We start from the raw sequence: 12104 nt of genomic DNA on the forward strand, positions 1-12104 counted from the left end.
GAGCAATGCCATCAGTAAAGCACAGGGTTTCAGGCAGAAGAACTGGATAAGAACACTTAGACAAAAGTTAAAAGGCCTTATACACCATTCTAAGGAGCCTGGATTTCATCCTGATGGTAACCAAAGAGCCTTATGCAAGGATGTAGTATGATCTTTTCTGAATCAGAAAGATCACTGGGGTGCCTGGGTGGCTCAGTTGGTTAAGTGTCTACCTTTGGCTCAGGTCATGACCCAGGGTCCTGAGATTAAGCCCCGCATGGGGCTCTTTGTTCAGTGGGGAGTCTGCTTCTCCCTCTGCCCACCCCCCTTTCCGTGCTCTTTCTCTCTCTCTCTCTCTCCCGCACACTCTGAAATAAATAAAATCTTTTTTAAAAAAAAATCACTCTAGCAACAGTATAGAGAATGAATTTAAGAAGGGGAGAATCCATGAGCAAAGTGGTTGTGACAGTTACAGTAAGAAATAATGACATTGGTGTAGAAGGAAGAAATGAGAGATGTAAAAGGAAGCATAATCAATGGGATCTGGTCACCAAAGTCACATGGAGCAGAAAGAGATACCTCTGATTTGAAGTAACTAGGAAGACAATGATGCTATCATATGGTGAGGGGTTACATGAATTCAGATCAGCACCTACTACTCAGGCACAGAAAAAGCTATCAAGAAAACCACTGGGAGTAATAGTAGTCACCATTGATAGCAATAGTAGTGATTATAATGGCAGTGAAATAATTTCATTATTAGTACACACATTTACCCCTGGATTGGCAGGGGAGATGATGAGATACCATTTGATATGTTTAATATAAAAGGTCTATAGGACCTTTGGGTGACTTATCCAGTAAGTAGCTGGATATTTGGATCTGGAGCCAAAAAACAAGGTTTAGGCTAGAGATAGGGATTTAAGAGCCACAATTTATAAGCAGCATTGGGTCTGCTGGAGTAGATGAATTCACCAGGGGTTCGGGGAGGCCAAACTGAAGGGGAAAAAAAACTGGATGCAGCCCAGCTGAGTCTTGCCTTGCCCTGCCCTGCCCGGCCCCTGTGGCACTGTCAAGGCCTCTTCCTGCAGTAATTTAAAAAGTCAGATCAAATTATTCCTCATTTGACAACTTGTTTCTGCATTGCTCATAAAAGGACTGAGATATATTGTTTTCTTGCCAAAACCACAAGACTCATAAACTGAGAAAGTCTCTTACCCTTACCCTACATCAAGGTAGGAATGTTCTCCCCACCATCACCAGAATGCTACCATCCAGCTGAAATCAAGCTTGCCCATCTCTTCATGCTGGCCTCCTCCATCCCCACAACAGTGCTAATTATTATAACCTAAAAGAGTACCAGATTAACATTTTAAAATAAAATTCACAATAAAACACACTTTGAATCATTCCTTTTCATTTTACTGAAATAAATGAGTGAACTTTCTCACTCTAAAAAATGTACACATGTGGATTAATCTGTTAATCATACTTTATAATTTCAAAGACAAGCCTGAAGAGACAATGGTATTTGCTTCTGAAAAAAAAAATGCTCAAGAATACAACCAACGGCTACTATTTTAGACAATGTAACACAAGGACGCAAAAAGGCAATGGAGGTGGAAAGCCTTGGGGAAGAAGAAGAGACTCTTCTGGGAAGGCTCCCACTCATTAAGCTCTCCTACTGCCCTTTCAGATGATATAAAAGTTTCCCAACTGTTTTTTCTATAATTAGCCTCCTTAGAATAATGCAAAAATGAGAGAGGAAGAGAAAAGCTCTAGGAGCAGGAGCCGAAGTGGTTTGTACCGTTGGGTCATTTCTGAATGAGGATCAAAGGCACTGTGATCCAGGAAGATCATTTTAGTTCTTCCCACTCATTCTGCATATTAGGGAACAGAGACCCAGGGAAGGAAGGTTACTTACCCAAAGCACACAGGTACTAACCTACAAAGCTGGGCATGGAAAGCAGTTTTCCTGACTCCGAGGCTGGGCACTTTGCACTCGTAAATAAGCAGAGAACCACCTCGGCACCTCCCAGTGCCTACCCACTGTGGTCTAGTGACTGAGGCAGGACAATACACACACAGTAAATTTTTAAAACATTTTTTTAACAAAGATAACAAAAGGGAAATTTGTAATGGCAGCATGTATAAAGTTTTCAGTAAAAAGGTGCTCTATGCTCAAAGACTACAGTGAATATTTCTGACAGGATCATTACTGGGACTGTTACAGAAGCAGTAGGATCTGAGCCATCCCTTGAAGAAGACATAATTTCCACAGGCAGAAATGAGAGAGGATGTAGATCCAGGCAGAAGGAATGGCCCATTGAAAAACAAGAGTCAGAAAGTGAATGGCCTGCTCATGGTGCAGTTAAGTGGGATGAAAACAATTATACAATAAAACTCAGAAAGATGAGGCTTGGTTTGGAGCATGAATATCAGGATTAAAGAGTAACTATGGTATATCCATCGAAAGTTTCTGAGCAGAAAAAGGTCTAATAAAAGCAGTATTTTAGAATGACTCATCCTCTCGTGCAGTGTTTAATAGAAGACAACCTTAAGCAGTGGACAGAATAAAGCAAGGAAATTAAGGAGGGGGGAGAGGTGGTGGGAGAAATTTAATGAAAAATAAAATCAATTAAAAATTTTTGATACTAAACCAAATATGATAAGGTGCTTTTCTGGACCATGTTGATAGCATTATGAAGACAAATATAATATTCTTATGATGACCAAAGGCCAAGTCTACTCTTTAAATCTCTTATTGGTTTTTATTAAGCTATTATCTGTTATAATTTTGTTATTTTGTGGCTTCAGCTTCAGGAACCTAAATGCTAGTTAAATTAAGAATGGAACAGATGAAAACCTCTGTTTTCTGAGCACTTTTGCTTCTTATTAATGACAGTGTAATTAGAGGCACTAACTTCAGAAAACAAAATAAAAACTATTCACCACCACTTCACATCCATTAGGTTGGCTGTTATCAAAGCAATACAAAAATCACACACCTTTGAGAGAACATGGAGAAATTGGAAACTTTGTGCGTCGCTGATGGGAATGGAAAGTGGTACAGCTGCTGTGGAAAAGACTATGGTTGTTCCTCAAAAAAATTAACATAAAATCACCATATGATCCAGCAACTGCACTTCTGGTATACACCCAAAAGATATGAAAACATGGTCATGAACAGATATATTTATAGGCGCATGTTCATAGAAGCTTTATTCCCAATAGCCAAAACGATAGAAGCAACCTGAAAGTCTACTGACTAATGAACAGATAAAATGTGGTATATACATGCAATGGAACATTATTCAGCCTTAAAAAGGAATGAAATTCTGACACATGGTAAAATATGGATTAACCTTAAAGACATCAGTGCCAGGTAAAATAAGCCAGTCACAAAAAGTCAAAAACTGTATGATTCCCTTTATACGAGATATCTAGAATAGTCAAATTCATGGAGACAGAAATTAGAATGGTCCCTCCCAGGGGCTGGGGGGAAGAGGAGGACGGAGTAGGGAGTTATTATGTAATGGGTATGGAGTTTCAATTTGGGAATGTGAAGTTACAGAGATGGATGGTGCTAATGGTTGCCCAACAATGTGAATACTTAATGCCACTGAACTGCACACGTAAAAAAAAAAAAAAAAGGTTAAAGTGGTAAATTTTTGGTTACCATAACTGGGGGGGGGGTGCCAGCATTAGACTACAGTCCAAAAGGCTAGAATTTTTAATAAAATTCCTGCTCTGATGAAAGAAAAGTTGCTAATGATCCTGAGAACAAGATGCAAGCAATCTCAGTTGACAGGAATGAAGACAATGGAGGAAACAGCATCTCAGAGGTGTCAGGCTTGCAAAGAAGAGCCTGGGAAATTTCAAAGCTGTGGCCCTTTTGTACTGATACATGACAAGGAGCATCCCCCACTCTGAGCAGAACATTCCATCCTGGCAGTCACCAAAGAGCCCTCACTGCCAGGATCACCTCCCAAGGGCGAAGTCTAATGACAAATTCTATTTGAAGCAAACAGCCATCCTTCTCCTCCTTGTAGATAGCTGCCACGTTCTGTACAGAGGTGCAGCCAGGATGTTCCCTGCAGTGGAGGAAAATGCTGCCACTGCATCTGCTGCTTCCCTGATAACACATCGTGGCCCATGGTGTCTCCAGGGCCGACTGAGACAATGACGGAAAAGGAGCTCATTATTCATCGGAGCCCAAATGGATATGTGCCATCCCACACTCAGTCTAACCAAGAGCTGACGGGATGTCAAAAACAAGGGGGCAGGGAGGGCAGAGTGAAAAGTAACTCATCTAAAATCTTTTTATTACTTCTCAGGGATACAAGCAGTGCCTTTCCGTCTTCAGTTACAGGAATGGAACTTACATTGCTGAGATAGTTAAACACCTGGGTGGGGCGGGGGGGTGGCGATGGAGATCAAGGAAGAACATACAATTTCTGAGTACTGAGATTTACTACCCAAAGTGAGCTGGAGTGACGTGGGAGTTGGTCTGCTCAAAACAGTAATCGGGATTCACTGATGATTCAAAATCCCTTCTGTGCTTGGTCAGTCTTTACAACAAGGGCATTTTCCCCCAGCTGGAGCTATAGACTACACAGAATAAATATTATACAGAAATAATGGAGGAGAAACTAATTTGGAGAAATTAAACCACCTTTTTCTGCAGCCCAAAAAGTGGATCCAGAGATGGGCTCCAGGTGGTGAGTAGAAGAAACAGTGTCCTGGCAGGATATGGCTCTAAATGCTACTTCAGTCTCACCAAGTTAGAGCCCTGAAGAAAAAGAACCAGAAAGGGTAGGGTTTTCCCCCCCCCCCCCCACTTCTTTCAAAATTTAGCCTTGAACAATGATTGCCACTACCCAACAAGCTGGGGGGGTGCTTCCGTCATTTACTCTTTTAAATTATTCAACAAGTATTTAATCTACACTTAACCACCAAGCAATATGTGCTTATCAAAGAGGGAAGAAAAGATACAAACTCAATGAGGGGAAGTTATAAACACAAGGCTTTAGTAAGCTCAATATTTTAGCTTTCTTAGACTCAGTGGCAATTCCTAGACTGGAGACAAACACTTGGGATGACAGTATTACTGCTGGAGATTTCCAAATTTAGCAAAGCAGACAAAGCCTCACCTCTCTTATCATGCCCCCTCCATGCTCAGAACCCCAAGATGTGCCCACTACCAAGACTCTAGTGCCCTCGTCAGGAATGTCCCCTTGTGCTGGGCTCAGTTCAGCTCATGTATTTTGGCACAGCAGAGCAAAGAGAAAAGAAACAATTCCCTCCTCCAGGTTATCTTGGCCCAGCATTACCTCCTAAATCTGGCTACCAGCTCCAGAATCATGCACCACTCTGAGCTGTTTTCTTCCAGTCCCCAGCAGTCTGGGGCAGATATCCAAAGCCAGAGCCTTGGGCTTTGGGAGAAAAAAAATCTGAAATTGAGATACAATGCAGATTACCATCTATGTCCTCATGAGATAGAAAAAAGAGCCTATTGGACACAGAAAGACCACCTACATTCACAGTATTGTGATCTATCTTCTGATATATTTGGACTCAGCCAAATCCCAAGGTGTCAAGAGAAGGCTAATGATTGTAATGATAAACAGCAATCCTATACTTCAGTCGCTCACAGACTAGGATCCACTCATGAGCCTCATTGTTTACTTAAAGCCTTCCCTTGCAGTGTCCTCACACAGGAAACAGAGATGAAGGGTGTGTGTGTGTGTGTGTATATATACATATATATATATGAAGTCTCAGGTAGGAACTGGTAGGACTATCTCCCAAGTAGCATCCAAGTTGTGGGTAAACTAAATTTGGGTTTGTTTTTTGTTTGGTTTTTTGGTTTTTTTTTTTTTTTTTTGGTTTTTTTTTTTTTTTTTTTGGTTATTATGAAAAACAAGATAAACATTTTACTAGGTCATAATGGAGTGAACCAAGGTTAGGACATAGTTTGCAAGGAACCTATTTTCCATTGGGAAAAATATACTGGTTCTCTTAAAGATTAAAAAAATAATGTAAATTACCACATATGTATCTCTCTTTAGCATTCCTTGATGGCAAGTCTAAAGTTGGGGGGGGGATCCTAAAAACTGGATCTATACCAAACAGAGAGGAGTCAACCCATGTTAAGCTTTCAATTTCACCAAAATTTCTTTTATTTTATCTACTTCAACCTGTATGGATCATTTAGGGATAGAGAGCCAAGCACACCATGGCACTAAACAATATGAAAATACAACCTCTCAACCAGCATTTACCTCAAGTCAGTAAGCCTTAAGCCTATATTCTGTAAATTCTCAAATAAATCAACTTTAGACTTAAAAGTAAGACAGAATGAAAAAAAAAAAAAAAAAAAAAGTAAGACAGAATGTATCACTCATCAGTTGTTCCATGTTACAAAGTGACCAATAATTGGGGGCAGTAGCTAGATCATACGGTCTTTCATAATGCTACTTTAATTTTATCTTAAATTTTATGATAACATAAGAGCACAGAGTAACATGTGCATGCACAACGTTAGAACACTCCTATACAGATGGGAATCTGTCCACTAAAGTCATTTCTGTTAATTAAAAACAAGAACATTAAAAAGGAGTTCTCACTTTCTCATGAAAACTTTGACTAAGGCAAGTTACTTTATTATTTTTGGCAACAAATTGCATGAGTCACAGGAATCCTAATTTTTTACCTTTTGTTTTCATTACATACTTTTTCATTATTTACTTTTAACGAATGTAATGGTCAATGAATCCCTACCACTGTTCTTCATCATATACTTTTTGTTTTCATTATTATGATTTATTTCTATAAGGCTAGTCAAAATACTCATCCAGTAACACCTTATGTGTAGAGAAAAGCTTTTCACATCATTTAAGCATATCAAAAACAACCAAACCAAACACCTAAGTATTACTAAGAGCAGATGAGAGTTTAAAGGTCTTTGGGCATCTGGCCAATTCATAAATTGTCACTGTAATTTAAGAATTTTTTTTTAAATCTTGTTTTTAATAAAGAAAAAAATAACAAGAAAATGGGCATTGAAGCAAAGAAGATTCCCTGAACAATGAATAGATTACATATGACAAGGGCAATAACCCGCCCAATCATATCTTTTGCTCAACATTTGCTATAAATATACAGGCCAACAGCAGAACAGTTCGTTGCTTTACCCCTCTGTGTGTTTAAGCTCCCCGGTCTAACCTGATATATTAAGACATACAGTAAAACTTTCCCTAGATTCCAAGGACTTACAGATTTCCCACAACTGATGAGAACTATCCCCCAGAGTTTATAAAATATTCTAATTCAGATATTTAAATTACCCTTTTAGAACATTTTTATTTCAGGGAGTCATTTTTCCAAATGACCAATCGTGGTGTCATTTTTTTATCATAAATATAAATGAATATATATATATATATATATATATACAGTTCTCTCCTTGACAGAAAGAAGTGTTGTGCATATAGATTTTTAACAGTAAGATTTATACAGTCTAAAGAGAACAGTCACAAATGCTTGGGAAATTAAATTTACATGTGTATTTATGAAATACAAGCAGTCAAGCTGTATTGTATCTGTTCCTATCGCTACTTACTTAATATAGCTTTTATTAAGAATTATTTTCTCCAGTGCTGGCTAGAAAATCCCTGCAGCATTTGTCATTTTCATAACACTGTAAGGTCAGCTCACTTTATTAAATAGTTATTGAGGATATTAAAAAAAAGGTAAATGCCATTTATCATAAATATTTGATAAACATGCTTATGTTATCGATACATTCCAGTATTATGGGATATACCAAATGTTTACATTGGAATGAAAGACGACGATGTATAAATCTTGCATTAACATTATATATGCTAATCAACATCAGTATTTTTACATCTTTTTGGAAATCGTTTTCTGCCTAAAATAACTGCAATGCTTTGAAAACTAAAGTAGTGCAACAATGATTTGTTTGAATAACAGAAATTTAACTGAAGAGCAAATTATTTTGCATTCTGATTAAAAACCTAAAAACATTTCTTAGCTTGTTCAGTGAGCAAAAGCAAAAGACCAGGAAGCATTTAAATAACCACAAGAAGTGTATGTAATTTATTCAAACTTCAGATATAAAGTAAACAAGCTAGGAGATTCTGTGTTGTCTTCTAAAATACACTAAACAGTTGGTTTCAAAAGATCCATTTTTCAGAAGAGAACTTTTTATACAGATACTGCTCAGGAGTTTATCTTAGGTGGGGTTAAAAAAAAAAAAAAAGAGAGAGAGAGGGGGGAAAAAAAATTCAAGGAAGACTTCTATTAGCTCAATCCTAAAACTAATCTGTTGCATGTGTAATTTCTACACCAGGAAGCAACTTGCAGGAAACACTGAAGCTGAGCGCATGACAGCTGGAAATTGTTCCCCGGGGTATGATATCACAAAATGACTTTGCTATATTCCCCCTCCAGTCTGGCATCACGGCTCAGGCAGGAACACAACCATCATGCCCCCAGGGCAGCTTCATATCCTTAGATAAGAACCCACTGCCCCACCACTCTCCTGAAATCTTTTCACCGGAAGCACACAGCACCAGCTCGACCAGGACAAATCAGTCCCTATTCTCCCTGTGTTTGTTTTTTTTCCCTCAATTTGTGCTCCTTTGCCTGGTAGGTTGTGAGTGACATTGTTAACGGAAACCACACAACTGGGTGCATTCACAAGTTTTCAAACACTCAGGCACACACCTTTAAATCCAATGTTCCAATGTGGATTTACTGAGTTTACATTATATAAGACAGCTCTTACTCTTTACTTTTATTCCCCGATGGTAGAATAACTTCTATGTTCATAAAAACACAAGAGAAACTTTCAGCACGATTTCCATCAGTCCTTAGCTAAACCTAATAGTTAAGGTTTCACTCAGTATCCTAACTTGAAGTACCTAAACATATGCAATAATTACACAGACCTGTAGCAGTAACTTCATTTTTTCTTAATCTATTCAACTATATGCAGAGAGGTTTCCAGTTCATTTTAAAAACCTGTTTTGCTTAGCATGCCCAATTTTATATGTATTTCCTTTGGCAGACAAAAGGGCAAAACTACCTTCCTGAAGGTGTTCCCCTTAGAAGCACAAAAACAGAACAGTATTCCTCTAGGCAACATGAATATTCCATTTCCAAACATCCTCTGGATGCTTATAAGAACTTTATCCCTAAAGTCTGACGTTTATTTCTAGTCAAAACACAAAACACCATTGCTAATCCAGTAACACACCCCGCAATCCTAGTAATCATTGCCAACTATGATCCCTTTTATATCCATTTCCACCATGTATAGTTCATGATTCACAACTCATGATTCGGGGTAAATGCAAAATCCTTTCTAAATTACATATAATAAAGCGTGTGAAAATTGGACAACGGTATGGCTTAAAAGATTTTGTTTCAGATTCTATAACAGACTAACATGGGCTGCAGCACAATGGTGTTGAGCTTTTGTGTTCCCTAATAAGACAGCTCCCAGCAGAGCGTTTCCCATGTTTTACAGTGACATCTATCAGCCAGACCCGGGGAATCCCAACGTCACTCAGCCTTCTTCAGCACCACTGTCTGAGAACAGCTTCTGTCCACAGAGTGGTGCAATCTGAACAGGTCTGGCGCACAAAGTGCATTGTTAAAATAGGGAAATGGTGGATAAGCAATGCTCTTCCCTGGCATCAAAACCAAATTGTTAGGTATCAATTAACTGCAGGATATTGGCACTACAAATGCCAACCAGAAATTTAAGTTATTGGCTATCATCCAATACGAATTTGAAAGAACTGACACACTTTGCATCACAGGCAGACAGAGCATGGCGTGGTGCTGAGTTTTGCAAGAATTCAATTAACCCAACCATCTATTAGATACATAGAGACAGGGGAAAAGCTACAGTGCATGTTAGAATGTATGATGTGCAATCATGTTAATTCCTGGTTTGAGAAGATACCCTGCTATGTTTTCGTGATTGTATGGTAATCAGGAAATTACATAGATATTTCGAACCTAGAAATTATTTTTATGAATGGCATAAGTGCAATGCCACCTCAAACACATAATCGGCTAATTTCTCAGACCTGATCATACTAAGGAGATGTGAGAAGAACACTTCCCAGCGGTAAAATGGGAAAGGGTCTGGGAAATTGATGGCTAAACTTCGCTTCGCAAATCCCTCTTCAGGGCCTACACGAGAAGCTCCACACGCGCATCACGTTTATCTGTTCCGATTCACTGAAGCGCCAAAACATACTCCCAACCAAAACACTGTGAAAGCAAAAATTCTGGAGAGGACCTCACCAAACATAAATGCCCCAACTTCATACTTCTCGCATGCACCTCTTCTGTCTGCAAGGTACAGACGGCGCCTATGTGTTGGACCTGGAGTTGGCCAAAAACTCCGTCACATTTCCAGGGGAATCTCAGCGCTGTGTGTTTTCCTTGCGCGGGCTCCCCCGGACACGGACCCCCGACCCCCTCCACGCTCGGGACCCTAAGGGGGGGAAAGGCGTGACAGTCCCGCGGGACTCACCCTCGCTCCCCCAGAGCCCCCCCCACCCCCCCACGGCGGCCCACGCAGGCACCACCAGCACCTCCTAAGCACAAGCAAGTTCGACGATGCGCTCGCGGGAAAGCCGCCGGCCCCTTTCCACTGTACTTGGCGAAAGAAACCCCAAGGGATGGAAAAGTTTCAGGCGGCCCCAACCAAGCAGCCAACTCGGGCGCTCTCACCAGTGGCAAAGTCTAGGGAACAGGTAAGCAGGGAAGGCTCTGCCTGCGGACTCCAAGCCGCGAAGCCACCTCGGGGAGCCGCTCAGCTCCGCGGCCCGAAGCTCAGCTCGTCAGCCCGCGCCTGCCCCGCGGCCGTCGAGCCCCCGCGCGCGGGCCCGCGACCTCCCCGCCCGGCCGGAGCGCGCCCCGAGGGCGAGGCACTTACCGCACCGCTTGCACAGCACCCGGCTGACCTCCTTCTTGAGGTTGCGGCCCGTCTCGAGAGGGGGGAAAGAGGCTCGGAAGGCGGCCGGCGCGCGGCTGCTGCTGTTGGCGTCCGGCTCCATGAAGAAGATGTACCTGCTGTCCTCCTTGAGCCTCCCGCAGGAGGGGACGGCGGGGTGGCCCCAGGCCCCCAGGCGCACGGTGAGCAGCGAGTCCTTCTTCAGGCCGCCGGCTTTCACCGCCCACACCTGGTGCACCTTCACCAGATAGGGCGCCTCGGCGTCTCCGGGCTCGCCCGCGCGGGGCGCCGGGGCGCTGGGCCGGGAGGGCACGGTCCGGTTGGCGGCGGGCGGCGGGGCGGCGGCGGGCGGCTCGCGCTCGGCGCCCCGCGCCCCTGCCCCTGCCGCTGCCCCTGCCCCTGCCGCGGCCCCCGCCCCCGCCGCCGCCGCCGCCGCCGCCGCCGCCCCCGCCGCGCCCGCCGCCGCCGTCCTGTCGAGTGCCCCCTGCTGCCGCCGCGGCGGGTGCACCTTCCCCTCGATCACCACCGCGGCGCGCTGAGCCAGCTCCTGCACCGAGCCCACGCTGGGCGGGGACGAGTAGCACACCGAGGCCCCCGCGGGAGCCGCCTCGTCGCCGCCGGCCGCCCCCGGCGCCAGGGCCGCGGTGCACAGCAGCAGCAGCGGCAGCAGCGGCGGCGGCGAGCGGGCGGCGGGGCCGGGGCCGGGGCCGGGGCGCGGGGCGCGGGGGCCGGCGCTGCCCGGGCGGCGCGGGGAGCGTCGCCATCTCATGGTGCGAGGTGCGTGCGGGCTGCTGCTGTCGGTTCGGACTGTGCCTCGCTCCGCCGCGCTGCCTCCCTCTTCCTCTCCTCCTCCCCCCTACCCTCCCCCTTTTATTTATTTATTGGGGGGGGGGGTGTAGGAGAGTTGTTTGTGGGAGGAGGAGGAAGGGGAGGAGGAGGGAAAGGAGGAGGTGGGTGGAACCACCGAAGGGCGAAGAGATGTAAGGGGGAAAAGATTAAAGCAAAATAGAAAAGAAAAAAAAAAAAAAATCCGCTGCCACCGCCTCGGTTGCTGGGAGTGACAGGTCCTCCCGCCGCCGCCGCCGCCGCGCCCGAGCCCTGCTGTCGGGGCTGCTGTCACAGG

At 43.6% G+C, this 12104-nt stretch overlaps 1 protein-coding gene across 6 annotated transcripts in view; it reads right to left on the reverse strand.

The window, feature by feature from the left end:
- Positions 1-11869, reverse strand: part of NRG1 (neuregulin 1) — a 1080326-nt gene extending 1068457 nt beyond the window's left edge. For all 6 annotated transcript variants that reach the window (XM_072763562.1, XM_072763561.1, XM_072763560.1 and 3 more), the window contains exon 1: positions 10964-11869. In XM_072763562.1, coding sequence (XP_072619663.1) covers positions 10964-11750 — 787 coding nt within the window. In that variant the 5' untranslated portion in view covers positions 11751-11869. The remainder of the gene's footprint in view (positions 1-10963) is intronic.
- Between the last annotated feature and the right edge of the window lie 235 nt (positions 11870-12104).

This window comes from Vulpes vulpes, chromosome 7, assembly GCF_048418805.1.
Source record: "Vulpes vulpes isolate BD-2025 chromosome 7, VulVul3, whole genome shotgun sequence".
NCBI classification, from domain to species: domain Eukaryota; kingdom Metazoa; phylum Chordata; class Mammalia; order Carnivora; family Canidae; genus Vulpes; species Vulpes vulpes.